We start from the raw sequence: 15,733 nt of genomic DNA on the forward strand, positions 1-15,733 counted from the left end.
GACGTACTCCACGTGGTATTCGTGCTGGAGCCCAGAGGGGTAACCGAGCCGAGCCCATGGGTGGGGATGATATGAGTAAAACTGGCCGGGGTGCCCAACACACGGTAATTTCTGCCCGCATCGAACATTCTCCTGGTGGGGTGGGAGCCCAGTAGGGGCTGCTACATGGAGGTGGGCTTGTCCCTTTCTCCCCTCCTTCCCCTTTTTTCTAAGCAAAAAAAAAAAATAAGGTCTATATGATTTGGGTTCTTGATTGGGTCGGATCAAGTTTGGGTCTAAGTTTGGCCATTTTTTGTTTATCAAAATTAGACCCAGTGATATACATGCGAGGCAGGTTGAAAATATAAGATATTTCTACCCAAAAGAAATATATAAGATATTGATCTGATCGAAGATTTAAATCTGGTATAATTTTTGAATCTGATCCAATACATGAATGTTCAAATATCGATCGAATTTAGTTGGATGGGGACCGGATCGGATGATGGGTTAATCCGACCCTTTTGCTGCCCTAAATACAATTGGTTGCTTTCCTTGTTTCACAGGTACAGGGGAAACGAACGGGACCACCTCAGTCAGCGACAGTCCCGCAAAAGTCCCGCCTGAGTCTCGCATGAGAGGCGGCGTCAATCGGATAACGGAATCTCCCATGGCTTCGGTGGCGCCGCCGGAACCCTTGTTGAAGGTAGCCGATCTCCCCGGACGCGGCCGGGCACTCGTCGCCACCCGCCCCATTAAACCCGGCGAGGTCCTCCTCTCCGACTCCCCCCTCCTTCTCTACCCTGCTACCCTCCCCTCCGCCGCCGTCTTCCCCTTTTGCTCCCGCTGCTTCCGTTCCTTCCGCTCCGTCGCGACCTCCTCCTCCGTCTCCACCGGAGGAGGCCCCCTACCGTGCCCCTCCTGTGCCTCCCTCTCTCTCTTCTGCTCCCGCCGCTGTCTCTCCCTCGCCGTGACCTCTTCCCATTCCTCCTGGCTCTGCCGCGCCCTCCTCCACCTTCCCTCCCTCCCCGTCGACCTCCACGCCCCCGCCCTCTTCCTCCTTGCCGCCTACAACCTCGCCGCCTCCTCCCCGTCCGACTTTCTCCGCCTCCTCTCTCTGGAGGGCGCCCTCCCAGACGCCCCCGAGGCCGCCGCCCTCCACCCCTTCGTCGCCTCCCTCCTTCCCCGGCCCCTCCCCTCCGGCTTCTCGCCGGAGCTCACCGCCGCGCTCCTCGCCAAGGATAAAAGTAACGCCTTTGGCCTGATGGAGCCGTTCCGGGAGGAGGACGCCGGGGAGAGGAGGGTGAGGGCTTATGGGATCTACCCTAATGCCTCCTTCTTCAACCATGACTGCCTTCCGAATGCTTGCAGGTTCGATTATGTCGATGGTGATGGGGATCGGAACACTGACATTGTGGTGAGAGCTATCCATGACATCCCAGAGGGGAGGGAGGTGTGCTTGAGTTATTTCCCTGTTAATTGGAGCTACGCTGAGAGGCAGAGGAGGCTGACAGAGGACTATGGGTTCCAGTGCGAGTGTGATAGGTGTCAGGTGGAGAAGAATTGGAAGGATGATGAGGAAGTGGAGAGCATGGAAGAGGAGGAGGAGGAGGGAGGTGAAGGGATGGAGACTTTGGAGGAAGAGAATAATGAAGGAGGAGATGGGGATGGGGATTTTCCTCATGCCTATTTCTTTGTAAGGTATCTGTGTGATAGGGAGAACTGTGGAGGAACATTGGCCCCTCAGCCACCATCGCCTCATGGTACACTGTCGAATGTAATGGAGTGCAATGTCTGTGGCCAGTTGAGGATGGAAGATAACATCAATGAAGATGTTGCTGAAGATGGTGATGGTAGTATGATCGATGAATGAACTTGATTGCCAGTTTTTGCAGGTACGCAACTTCTCTCTTTCCTTCTGTATGTAAGTGCCTTGACCTCAGTCCTTGATTATTTCTCACTTTTCCACTTTTTGGAATCAATTTTAGTATCAATCTCCAAATGCATACTATCTATGAGTGGACTTTTTTTTTTTCCTTTATACTGTTCATTAACTTTTCATGGAATTACTTTAAATGTACCTAGTCCAATTTTTTGTAACAATTTAGTGACCTTATTCCTATATTTCAAATTATTGTCAATTAATTAAATGATTATACTGCATTAGGAAATTCAGATTTCCTTATGAATAAGATGATGAGGTAATGAGAAGTGATATAGTGATAATAAATAAAAATAGTGATATAGTTGAATGTTCAGTCCTGTCACAAAAGAAATGTTTTGCAAGTGTTTTGAGAGAACTAAAAGTCAACAAACTCTATATTCTTATAAAAGATTCTTTGAGATGAAAACTGAAGTAATTTTTTATGCCCATAAATGCATCATTCATGGCTGCCCTACTTTTATAGTGTGTTCATCATGGTTGCCTTTAGTAGGAGGCCCTCCTAATTCCAATAGATGAGCAAAGCTTAAATGCATCACTATGTAGCATCTATATCATGCTTCTAGCTTATATTTCAGTCATATAATATGCTGGGCTCAAGGATGTATATGACAGCTTGGAGATGTGTCCTCCACTGATATGGCATTAACCTTGGGCTTAAATTAACATGAATTGTTGTAACTGGGCATAGACTATAATATATGGAGACATTGTTTGAAATCTTGGAAAATTTGTTTTCTATTATCTTCGTAACGAAAATTTGTGCATGGAATTGGGCAATTAAAAGGTTTCAAATACCGGTATTGTGTCTCCTACCAGTTTTTGCTGGAACAGTACATTACTAGTCCTGACACATGGTATGGGATTGCATTCCATACTGATACGTATTATACCGGTCTAGAAACCTGCCGGAACTATACAATGCCATTTGTACCACCCAATTCTGTTGGTATTTGAAACCTTGGGTAGTTATATAACTATGGTATTGCCCGTAGGATTAATGTAGTTATCTATCAGAAGTTGATATGCAGATGTAATGCTGATACATTAAAAAAGAGGGCCATCAAAGGGCACTCCTAAATTGTGAACATGAGCACACGGAGATCTCCAAACCATAAATATAGCTCATGTGGTTGCATGGGCTTAATGATGCACCATCGCTTGATGAGTTGGTTCAGCAAATACTTGTGTTACAAATTTGCTTAGTGGTTATTTAGAAGGAACCAGTTACATGAGAGTACAGTGGTGGTGTCCTAAAGTTGCCTTAAGTACTAGTGTATAGAGAAAGCATGATGGGTCCTATCTGGTGAATCAGTCCAAAAAAAAGATATTGTTACCAAGAAAAGTCAGAGTGGGATTTTGATATTCTTAGTATCAACTACTGTGTTTCATGGACATTTCAGTTGGAGATGGAATACGAGGACGTATTTAGGACTAGCGGCCTATTCATGCTATAAGAACTAGAATAAAACATAACTTTTGTTTTTTTGACAAGCTTCTGTGCCTTTCAGTGGAAAAATTCATATTCACGAAACTTCAGATAGGTGGGAAGAGTGTTGTTAACAATTACTAGCTAGCATCGAGGTGCCCTCCTTTCTGAGAAAGGCATATGAGCATCTGGAGTTGATTTATTGTATGTTTATATGCTTAAGGACATGTTGAAAGATATTGGATAATGCACTATGAGTTTGATGAACTGAAAGTAAGTTTGTACTGTACAAACCTAATTCTATGTAGATATGATATAAAAAAGCATTGAAGCAACTGACTAGAACTTGATGATGTATCAATGAAAGACAACATGCCATGTCAATACACCTTGAGGATTAGTTTTAGTTTCTTACAAATAGTGTTAGGCATTAGTTTGTAACCAGATTTTACCAAACTTTAGCATTGTCATGGTCAAAATTAAAGAGTTATGGGTCTGCAATATGCCATGAGATATTCCATAGAGATAAATAATTTTTTAGGGTATTTAGGCAAAGCAAATTAGAAGTCTCTTTGTTTTAATGGTACAAAAATATAAGCGGTATGAGACAATTTATTTTAAACGTTGGAATTATAAGCAATTTTTATATAGTTTAAGGGGCCTTGGAATCATATGTATTTTTGTTTATAGATATTTAGAAATTATAGATCATATTTAATGATTTAGATTTTTATTTTGAATCCCCTTTTTTATTTTTGAAAATGAAAACATTGGGAAATTAAGCAACTTTTATATAGTTTAAGGTATAAATCATATATATGCAATTAATATGCATACATGTGCACACATAATACATACATTAACTCATACAAACACACGCACCCACCTCATTTATATACAAATGTATGTATGTAGACATGATATGTACATGTATGCATGTATAGATATATATGTGTGTATGGATACACAACTCTACATGTATATATGTATATATATCTGTGCGCGCGTATGCGTATATGTGCATGTGTATATGTGTGTGTTGTTTGTATGTTTCTGTGTATATATGTGCATATCTATATACATATGTACATACATGTACACATACATATGCTATATGTATGTATGCATATGTATAAATGCATGCATGTATTTATGTATGTATTTAAGTATATAAATTCTAGACATGCCTCGCTTCTTGCCTTGATGAAGGGTTGCCATGTGATATTCATTTAGGCCAATTATTTTGCCATTGCTAAGTGGAACAAGTTTGTGATGGCCACCCATTTTGAGCTTGTGAAAAGTGCTCTTTGTTCGATTATTTCACTCCAAGAAATATGTGTTCCTATAGGTTCTACTTGACTAGGTCATAGCATGCTTAGTTTAGCGGTTCTTCATGATAAGATAATATAAAAAAAGGCAAGATTACAATATGACATAGTGTATGATTTATCCAAGTTAAATAATGAATACAAAGGGAAAAATGATATGCACTAGATTGGATTCGGTTAAGGAGATAGGTTATGATCTCACCCCTCCTGCCTAAAATTTTGAAACCCCTTAATCATTCAGGAATGTTGAAACAATGCGTTAAATGCACAAGAAGAATGCAAGTCTAAGTTAATTGAAATTACAACTAAAAAGAGAAAAAAAAGAAAAGAGAGAAGGTGAGATAGAGAAAACGAAGCTTGAACCTGGTGAAGGATGTCTAAAGTTTGCAAAAGTAATACTCCATTTATGAATGGAGGAAAAGAGTGGGTTCTAGGGAGAAAAGTTGGGTCAATAGTATATACTGGATCATGGATGAGTGTCCCTAGGTTAGGCGTGGACATGTGAAAGTGGAACATTTAAGAAGAAGAATAGAAAGATTTTAGAAAATATGAAATATAAGAGCTCAGACAAAAGGAGGAAAATGGAAGATAATGATGGAAGAGCAGTCTAGAAAGGAAGGTTTAAGTTATCTTGTTTTGGGGCTGAAAAGGAAAAATTTTCAATCGGATGCATGTGCTAATATGTGTCCAACTATTTGGACACATAAAATCTATGCATGAAGCTGTATCATCTTTAATAGCGACATGTTAAAAATCAAAAAAATAAACCGCATGCGTCTTTTCAGTCAGAAGCATAAACACCATACATCTGATAAATAAGAATTTTGAATTTCAAAATTGGGCACATGGACAAAATCCTTTTTGCCTAATCAGACACATAGAAAATGCATCAATAAAGAGAACCTTGGATTTTGAAGAAATACAAAAAAATAGAGCACATTGAGAGCAAAATCTGATAGCTTAAAAAAATTCTCTGTGGTCATAGAAGGATGGAAAGCATGTTGTGCTCTTATGACACCTAGGTAGCCCTATAGAATGCTCCAAAGTGGGTTGTCTCCAACTAAACACCCTGCTTCCCTCCTTGACTGCATGCTGCGAAATGGAGGGCCAATCAAAAAAGAAGATAATACTTGCAAATGGTGTTCATTTGCAAAGGCATTTCTAATATCCAATTCTGATGGACTTTTATGGAATTACTCAACATAAATAATGGGAGAAGAGTATTATTGAAAAAAATAACTTTGGTGCAAGTCAGTTTTCTCTCATGTTTGGTCCCCTGGCTGTGGAATTTCAGCTGTTAAGGGAGCTTGCTTGAATTTAGCTTGGGATCACAAGTGTCTGCCAATTGAAGTTATTGACTAGCAACCGCCAAACAGGGACAGTTCTTACAAAACTTTGAAATCTAGACTTGTCAAAGCTCTTTGAGAATGAATACTTTGAAATTAAAGCATGTTTTAAAAGGAATGCCATGTTTGATTCTTGAAACATAAGCATTAAATGAAGAATTTAAGTTCTTCATGACCTCCTATATGCTTATGCATGTAGTTTTCAACAATCAGACCTATATGCATATGCATGTAGTTTTCAACAATCAGAGCCTAAAGACGGAAAGAACCAAAACAGGAAAAAGGCTTATCAATGCTTATTCCTGAGCAATGTTTAATCAAGAGTCTAGTGGAGTCTGTCATCTTATTAGTGCTTTTTTGTGGGCATTGTCCAGTCAAGAGTCTAGTAGAGTCTATCATCTGGAAACTTGTGTACTCATTGATGGCCATGCACTATGCATTACCTTGTAGGATTTTGCTCATATCTTATGCTTACGTGCATTTGCTACTTCTATGAGACTGTCAAAAGGCCCTAGAAAAGTATATTTCATGTTTTCTTTATTTCTTGTTCAATGTGCTTATTTACTCTTTTATTCCTCTTTTTTTTTTTTGTATCAAATGCATCATTTGTTTGTGTGTGATTAATCCAGCATGTCTATGTCTGGTTTATGTGCCTGATTTGTTGGATCAAAATCCTCTTGGTTTTACTGACTTTGGCGATTTTCTCATATAAAAATGGTCTCCCTTACCGTCAATGCATATAAGCCTTCCCCTCCTCCTTGTTCATGTCTACCCTCAGAAATTCTTGAGATGGCATTATCATATGTGATCAGAAACAGTTTTGGTGAGGTGCCACTTGCATTATTGTAGCAAAAAGGTCATTATGAGAAAAGGACATTATTCCCAGTTACAACTGCTGGAAACTAATAGATTATGCAAGGTGCAAGGCGTCCAATGGAAAATCATGTTGATTTTAGGAAATTATATGTCAATTGGGTTCTCTCGCCATCTTAGTTTTCTCTTTTCTTTCTTGTGACCCTTGGGCTCATGCGCGATGTTCATTCTTTGCTTCTCTCTCCATTTTAGGTCATGGCTTCTCAGCTTTGCAAAGTGGATGAGAGATTTTAAGAATTCTCCAGGATCTCTGGGGGATCCCCACATCAGGATATTAGTGCCAGTGACATCACATTGCCTCTTTTAATCCTTTGTAACTATGTTGACTGGACTTTGATTGCAGCAATCTGTGAGATATGGAACCTAGTGATTCTTAAGCCTGTAGAGATGGTTCTCAAGGAAGTGGGTTGTTTTCTTGAGATCACTCTCTCCCAAGGAAAAGGCTGTGATGTTGCATAGGAAGGTCGGGTTGTCACTAATTGATCAATCTGTTACCTTGACCATGTCTTATGAAGGCTTACCTAGAGTTGCTGACATGAGGATCTGATTAAGAATAATAAGCTCAACTTGGAGTCTCTAGCACATGTGCTCGAGTTGGGTGAGGATTGATTGGGCAAATCTGCAATCAACATCTTCTAATATGGAAATGAAACAGGATATTATACATACATACGTACTTTCATGCATACATATTATAGGTATATGCATGTAATATATGTATATATATGTATGTATGGATGTTTATGTTTGCATGTGTGTACACTCCAAGCAATGGTTCTACAAAATAAATGATTTTTGGTTTGTAGGTAGTTTAGATGTGGCATATCATATTCATTTGTTAGATCTTCTTTTTGGAAGGCTCCATCTTCATATTTCACCTACGCAAATCTAGCTTCAAATCCTATCGACCTTATCATAGTCCTCTCTCTCTCTCTTATATATTTGTATGTGTGTGTATTTACATACATGCATATATATTATGTATGTGTCTATGTGTGTGAACTGGAAAAATTGACCTACCCAACTACTTTTTGTCATCTGTATAAAACAGCAATACGGATTCTAGAAAATATGGAGGAAGCGTTTGATTGTGGAATAAATTTTAGAAGCTTGTGCTGTTAGTTAGCGGGATAGGCCTATTCAATGCAATAGGGGTGTTTTGGTGTTTGGTTGGAGGAATAGGTGTAGGTAATAAGTGGACAGAATAAGGTGCATTTCTTGTACATTGAATTACGAGATGTTGCTGATTTTATCACAAAGATGAAATTTCCCTTCTACTTGCTTTATGTATTTATAGAGTGGATAAAGGCAAAATGGTAATTGGAGGGAATAGGGGCAAGCCTATTCCACGGTATAAGTCTATACCATCAGAATGGTGGATAGAGTATACCATGCGAGCCCACTTATACCCCCACATGATATAAGACCTTATTTCTGGGCCTTTTTTTGGTGTTTGGCAAAGATATCCTTTCTTGTACTTATTTCACATCCAAATAGGCCCGAAGAGCATCTTTTTGGTACTTATTCCTTGTTAGCTCGGTTAAAATTGTGGAGGGGATAGCTTTTTTGATTAAATGGGAACAAATGCCTGAATAAATATATTTTTTTTGTTAACATGTTTCACTGAATGTTATTCAGGAACAAAAGCAAACTTTATGGTTCTCATATTTTCTTCTTTATGCATAACCTTTTTGCTCTAAAATTATAAGACCACCATGACCTGGACCCTAGCATTAAACTACCTCTGGTACCTCTTTCCTCATCGCAAGTGACATCCTAAGGCCCTTTTTGGTACCATTGTAGTTTTTGTATGTTAGCTTTTCAAACTAAAACATGAAACTTGAGATAAAATATTTGTTTGGTAGGGGAGTTTTCATTTTTGTTTGCTTAAAAAAAATTAATATGGCTTAGAAAAAAGTGAAAGCTTGAAATAAGTGGCTTTCTAATTTTTTTGAAAAGAGAAACAAGTTCTATTTTATCTCTAATATTACTGCCGCAACCACCATTGTTCTCACCATTTTTACTGCCACCATCGTCATCGTCATATTTGCCATAGTAATCATCGTCGCCACCTTCGCCACCCCCATCATTGCTGCAACTATGGCATCTTTGCTGCCACCACCATCACCACTAATATTGCTGCAATGCTAACACCATCATGATGCCATTGCCATCGCTACCACCTTTACTACTATTGCCGCTATTGCCACCATTATCAGCGTCATTGCCAATGCAATCATTTAAAAAAGTTTATGTTTTTAATAGGGGTGGAAATTTACTGTCTCATTGGGGTACTCAACTCGACCTGAATCGGGTGCATTTTACTCGACCCACAGTGGATCCAGGTAGTATGAATAATGGTAAAATCCATCTCGAACCTATCTTGGATATGCATAACTCTTTACAAATCACCTTCCTGAGGTAAAAAAAAAAAATGATTTGCATGTAAACAAATAGATTTTGTAACTTTACCTGACTCGATATGTCCAACCCATCCCTTCCCCCTCCCCCCTCATCGCCCTGAGGCAAGTATAGAGCAGGTAAGGGTAATGGACCACCTGACCTATACTCAGCCCATTGCCATCCCTAGTTTTTAAAATAAACGGCTATACCTTTGTATTGTTAGATAGGCTAGCATGTATTTTCCATTTGCCAGGTTTGCAATCTTAGTATTGGACCTCGTACTTGTACCATCTTGGTACAATATTGGTATGCTAGTATGGGGGTTGGTTCGGCATATTGACACTCAGTATACCTCTTGTTCTACTTATAGTTTGGTACTCTGCGCCAATATGCACTCGTATATACCAATGTTACATACTGTTGCCCAGCGATGCAACCCAAAAGGGTGGTGAATTAGGTTTTCAAAAATTTTATAATTATGTGCAATGGAAAAACAACCTTTAAAGTGTAAGTGAGGTGAACTACGACAAGTATGTGCAGATATAAACTTTAAAGAATGAATGCAGCAGATGAAAAGATTACAAACACAATAAATACCAAGTTTTATAGTGGTTCGGTGTCAAACTCAGCATCTGCATACACTTCCCAAGATACCCCTTATGAGAATTTCACTATAATTTATTTCAAGAGCTCGATTGTTTTTCACGGGCTCATAATCAAATGCAATTGATTTTCTCTAGAAATCAATTGAAATCAACCAAAACCAACCCAATCGCAGCCTTCCCTAGGCTTGGTTACCCTTTACAATCTAATTACAAGTTTAGATAATCTTTCCCCCAAGTTTCAAGCCTTTTGAAACTTGTTACACACAAAAATAGAAAATACAATCAATAAAATAGTAAGTACAGAGCTCCTTAATGAGCAAAGTGAAAAGCCGTTGAAGCACGAGCTGAATGCAGTAGAAGCCCTTCTTTAAAGCTTGGTTGCCTCACTTTGAATGCTCAATTAACTGCTCTCAAGAGTATCCGGATGTATGCTTGGGGCCCTCTCTTGAATATCACTTAATAGCACTTAATATTTTCTTTCTTCTATCCTCCGATTTGTTTTGAATGCATGTATACCTCAAGGAATTGTTGGAAAAGAGATGACGAAAAGAGTCATTGGAGGGGTGATTTTCCATTCTGCACTCGCATGAAAACTAGCCGCTTGAGCTGTCAAATGTAGAGCGGTCGACTCGTAAAAGTCTTGGGTCGACTCAAGAAATGGCTGTTTTTCACTGCATTTTGTCTTTCGCTCGAGATCATTCTAAGGTCGACTCATGATCGGTAGGGGTTAGCTCTTGTGCTGCTTGGGTCGACTTGTAGAAGACCAGTTTTTCACTGCGTTTTGTTTCACCCTGAGACTGTTGCTAGGGTCGACTCATGGAAACATGCTAATCCTCTTCAGCATGCTTGGGTCAACTTCTGAAACCGTCCAAAGATTTGGCTTAATGCCTAAGCCTGTGGTCATTTAATGATCGGCTCCACTTATCTTGGCGTCAACTCCTCTACTCCAGAACTTTAACAAAACTTGTAAATTTTTCTCCAACTTGGGCAAATTGAGTTAATTACTTCTCCAACCAATCAAGTTTTTTAGGGATTGTTTTTGCCTCCTACATCCAACCTTAAGTATTCCAAAAGCACACGATTAGTAGGCTTATAATCAAAAATATTTTGTATTCATCAAAATCAAACCTTTGGGTCAACAGATACCATGTTCCTTAGTGATGTTACTCTTGTCATTTGCATATATTCAAAATAAAGAAAAAAAACAATTGACTATACAAAACATGTTTATGTTTTTAAAAATTAGGGAGCAGGAAAATATAGTTTCAGTTTTTAGGTTAAAAACAAAAATAGAAAAATGACAGTCATGTCAAATGCAACCTAAATGTTTTCTTTTAAGCTTATATTGCTTTGTCACCACCATTTAGGTTTGAACCTGAGACCTCTCACTCAGACGGAGAGAGGTGTCAACCAATCGAGCTTAGGCAACCTAAATGTTTTGTTGGTGAATATGTGGCAATAAGGGTTTGTGTTACCAATGGGAAATATCTATTATCTATGTCATGCACTTTGGCCTCATAATAGGGTCCTTTTTGCAAATTCTAGTTTTGCAGGCAAGAGAATGGGAATACGCCAGTTGGTTTTTGTTTTAACCTTGTAGAACTGCCTCCAACTTTGGTTGCTAGATAATCTATCTTCTTTTTGTAGTATAGTATCATCAGTTTTGTCTCTTCTTTTAGTATAGTATCTATTATTTATTATCTATGTCATGCAATTTGGCCTCATAATAGGGTCCTTTTAGCAAATTCTAGTTTTGCAGGCAAGAGAATGGGAATACGCCAGATGGTTTTTGTTTTAACCTTGTAGAACTTCTCCAACTTGGTTGCTAGATGATATATCTTCTTTTAGTAGTATAGTATCATCGGTAATAGTTTCTCTTCATCCCATTTGTGAGCCAATGCTGAAATCTTATAATAATTTCCACTTCATTAATTTCCACATGCATGGCTTTTCATGGTTCCAACTCAATAATTATTCAAAAAACAATTTTAAATTATGAACTAGAGCAATTTGCTTGAAATCCTTAAGGCTTTTCTCCCCATAATCTCATATGGTTAATAGTTCCATAGCCTGGACACTTTCAGTTTGTTAATGATCATATACCATTTTTTCCCAAAAAAATTGAAGTTCGTTTTCGGTTGCATCGACAGTTTAGCCTCCCTTTTTTTGTTGATTGGTTACTAAATCACTGTTAGGCAAGATTGCTGATATTGAAGTTCTCACTTACTGATATTGAAGCTCTCACTTACCTCAGTACTCAATATGCTAATTTTAGCCACAGAATTTGTGCTACTCTTTTTTATGTGCTGACATTTTCTTGAATGTTTGTTCTTTGAGCTCAGGGCAAGCTCATAAATGCTGCAGGAGGTAGAATAGCTGATCTTTTAGATCTTCCATTTGAGATTCGAGTAGCAGCACTGTTAGTAGGGTTTGGAGGGACCCAGGGCAGAGTTACAAATTCCAGTCCTGTGACAGCAAGCATTTGGGATTCTGGAAGACTGAGATGCAAAGCTTCTTCAGGTTTGCAAATATTGTTGTATTGAAGGCTTGGGATGAGGTCGCCATGGCACCTCGTTTGGAAGTTTCTCACAACGTTTTGGGTTCTCTTGAGTGCATCATCAAAAGTATGAGCATTGTGTTTTGATGTACTGGCTCTAGATCCGACATCATAGTTATACTGCAGTCATATAATACAGAGTCAAAAACCACTACAGCTGTTTTACCTCATTGTGTGTGATGTTTCTTGTTCTTCTCTGATGAGAAGTATTCAGGTGATGGCCATAATACCATCTGGTTTGGGGTCTTTAGCGTTTATTTCATCTTTAGGAATTCTCAGACCGTCCTGGCTGGCCACAATTCACCGTCAACAGTGCACCACAGAAACAATCCGAGATCAGGTTGGGAGGCCCCAATGCATGATGAATAGGATCCACATGAACTAGAACTCTGATTGGTGTAGTGCCCCGCTGATGTGGTGCACCTGGTGTATAGTATAATTTCTCATCTACATGGAAGACACGAAGCCATGTCATCTTTTACAATCGCGATTTCAGAATAAAATAATTAGTTACACTGTTTGTCCCAGGTCCGCTTATGATTATTACCCAACTATTGCATGCAAAGCTGTAGATCCAACCTTGTTTGCGGGACTCGGACTTCCAAATTCTATATGTAGAGATTTGTGTGAAGCCTTCCACCTCTTTTTGGAATGACTGCTGAATCAGGAACCTCGAATCCAGTCCATCCCCAGCCTCTTTGATAACTCTCTCCACCCTGTTGACTCGGTGGCTAACTTACTAGATCGCGGTAACTGATACTTTCTCTCGACCTTTCGGCAAAGCAACATCACTAAGGTCACCAGACTTTCTGCACCACTCCACAGTGTAAGCCTAACTCAGTCGGATGACAATGTGCTGTGTAGGTCCAAAGTACAATTCCACTGTGAATAGTGCTTGCAAGTTCCCGGTAGATGATGGATGCCGATCAAATTCGTTTGAGGTGCTCTGGAAGCTCACCATCCTGGAGAAAGTTAAGATTTTCGTTTGGCTTGGTTTTCATAACAAAATACTCACTGCTGAAAACCTCAAAAAGAGAAGTTCGAATGCTCCCATTCCTTCTCTTTTTCGCGAGGCAGAGAAAAGGATTGACCCATGTATTTCTAGGCTGTTGCTACTCTAGATGGGCATGAAGTTTCTTCATTCGAAAGCTTGTGATCCCATCCCTGACACGGAAGAACAACAGGGTTTTCCATTTTGAAGCTATCACTGATGGACATGGTGATACATCAAAGATGTAGCAGTGAAATTTTAGATCTTTGTTCATGAATCTATGCTTAAAACATGTTCAAAGGGTTTAGATAATCTTACCAAGCTATTACAGTGATCTTGGAGTTGAATATCTTGTCACAAGAACATGCTAAGACTATTAAAGTATATGATCCTTCAGTCCTTACCATCTGCAGTTGCAACAGTTCAGGTGCACAATTCAAGGAACCAATGTTTGCCGAACTGTACTGGATAATGTATCGGTCTAGTATAGTACACTATCGATTTAGTACCCATGCCGGCAAACAGTACAGCATGGTAGTCACTATCTCCTTTATTTTTTGTTTTTATTTTTTTTGTTTTCAATCTATATTGTTTTCAATTATTATTTTAATTATTGGATTTATTTAATTTAGGACTTTGATATCCTTATTTGTCATCAAATAGACAATTTAAGAATATATAATTGAATATGCATATAACATAATAAATAGACTGAAAGTACAAAACACATATTGACATCTAAAATTTTATGCAATGCCTATATCCATTAGCGCAAAGCTTTTCTTCCCGTTTAGGGATGGACATTCCAGAAAGTTTGCTTGAGAAGTCTGACAGCAAAGGGTAGATAGATGGACAAGTGTGCCCACCGCTGTTCAAATAGCTAGAAAGAGGATAATTGAAAGGAATATGATTCGAATAGCGTGGATCCTAGTGCCTCGACCTTCAAAACTTTTTGCTACCATCATACCACCGATTCAATGGTTTATGGATAGAATAGTAATAGGTGTATTTGGAGCTATGATAGAAGAAATCTTCGTTACCGCTACTCCTAAGGCAGAGTCCTAGTGGTAATTTAAGAGTAAGATTATGTAAAGCTAATGCAAATATAATTAAAGATAAAATATGATTGACTGATGCGTCCAAGATCTCCTCTCAAAGTACAGTTCATTTACTTATACTAGAAAACAATCCATGTATAAATGCCCACTCTCACTAACAATTCATATTTGGCCTCCACCTCTAGTGGTTTTGATAACTAATGCTGGCTATCCTTTCACTGCTTATGTTCATCAAAACAGCCAAACCATACCCTAGTAGATTGATAATTGTACCTGATCGGCCCTGTATTGTTGTTAGCCTCCATTTGGCTTCTCCCAGATAGCTTGCTTCGGTCGTCTTCCTTTAATTGGCATATAGCATGGTCTTTTGCATTTGGAAGTACCTTTGAACTGATCAGTTTGCTACTTCCATATAGTAATTCTTCACTTTGGTCCATCAAATATTTCTTTTACTAGCCATCCAGGTGACTACACAAGCTTTTGGTCTTGGCTCATGGCTTGGGAGCCCCATGTGATCCTACTTTACGGCCTATTTTTTGGAGAGTAAAAAACTTATACAAAAATCTGTAATTTTTTCGACAAGTATTTTCTAGCAATACTTAGATTAAAAAATAATTTACTCATATTCTTTTATGCATCGGAAAATAGCTCTGGAATCTATTACCCATGTTCTTTTGCATTACTACTTTCACGGGTAGATGGCCAAGATCTATTATTATATATAATAATATAATATATTATTATATAATATATAATGTCTCTTATTTTATATAATATAATAATATGATAAATTATTTTATTTCATTATTATTATAGGGTTAGCGGTATTTTAGGAATAAAATAGAAAGGTCATTTTACCTGCTGGTGGGACAATAACTTACCCTAGGTGGGTAAGACTTTTCTTCCATTTTATGGATAAATACTACACGTGAAAAAATAGCTTGTCCACCTAGTGAAGGATGACGATATTGGTAAGTTGGTCAATAGAAAAGTTGACCAACTTTTTCATGATATTTTTCCATCCAAGAATGAGCCCTTATAGCCACCACATGTATTGTGATCCCCAGACATTAGGATGTGGTAGAAATAATGCCTCCCATATCTTGTCAGCCGTCGATTAGGAGGGTGATGGGATTACAATATCCACTGCAATAAGTAAGACGCTCAGAAGTTTGAAACCCTTGTGCCTTTCGGAATTCCTGCACTTCTAGGGATATTCTAC

General features: G+C 38.6%; 1 protein-coding gene across 2 annotated transcripts; it reads left to right on the plus strand.

Annotated features, from left to right (window-relative positions):
• The first annotated feature begins 533 nt into the window (after window positions 1-533).
• LOC103696291 (histone-lysine N-methyltransferase ASHR2) lies at window positions 534-12,632 on the plus strand. 2 transcript variants are annotated; one of them, XR_005513244.1, is made up of 2 exons: window positions 534-1,903; window positions 12,248-12,632. XR_005513244.1 is itself a non-coding variant. In XM_008777858.3 (2 exons), exon 1 carries the CDS (start codon window positions 614-616, stop codon window positions 1,850-1,852), a length of 1,239 nt encoding a protein of 412 aa, XP_008776080.2. In that variant the 5' UTR covers window positions 538-613; the 3' UTR covers window positions 1,853-1,874; window positions 12,248-12,632. The 2 variants fall into 2 exon arrangements, 1 of the variants encoding a protein (XP_008776080.2); XM_008777858.3 differs by having other exon boundaries at window positions 538-1,874.
• Window positions 12,633-15,733: the final 3,101 nt, after the last annotated feature.

The sequence above is a fragment of the Phoenix dactylifera genome, chromosome 9 (genome assembly GCF_009389715.1).
Source record: "Phoenix dactylifera cultivar Barhee BC4 chromosome 9, palm_55x_up_171113_PBpolish2nd_filt_p, whole genome shotgun sequence".
Lineage (NCBI taxonomy): Eukaryota > Viridiplantae > Streptophyta > Magnoliopsida > Arecales > Arecaceae > Phoenix > Phoenix dactylifera.

Coding starts and splice junctions, on each gene's coding strand:
- LOC103696291 (XM_008777858.3), top strand. CDS start 614: ATGAGAGGCGGCGTCAATCGGATAACGGAATCTCCCATGGCTTCGGTG.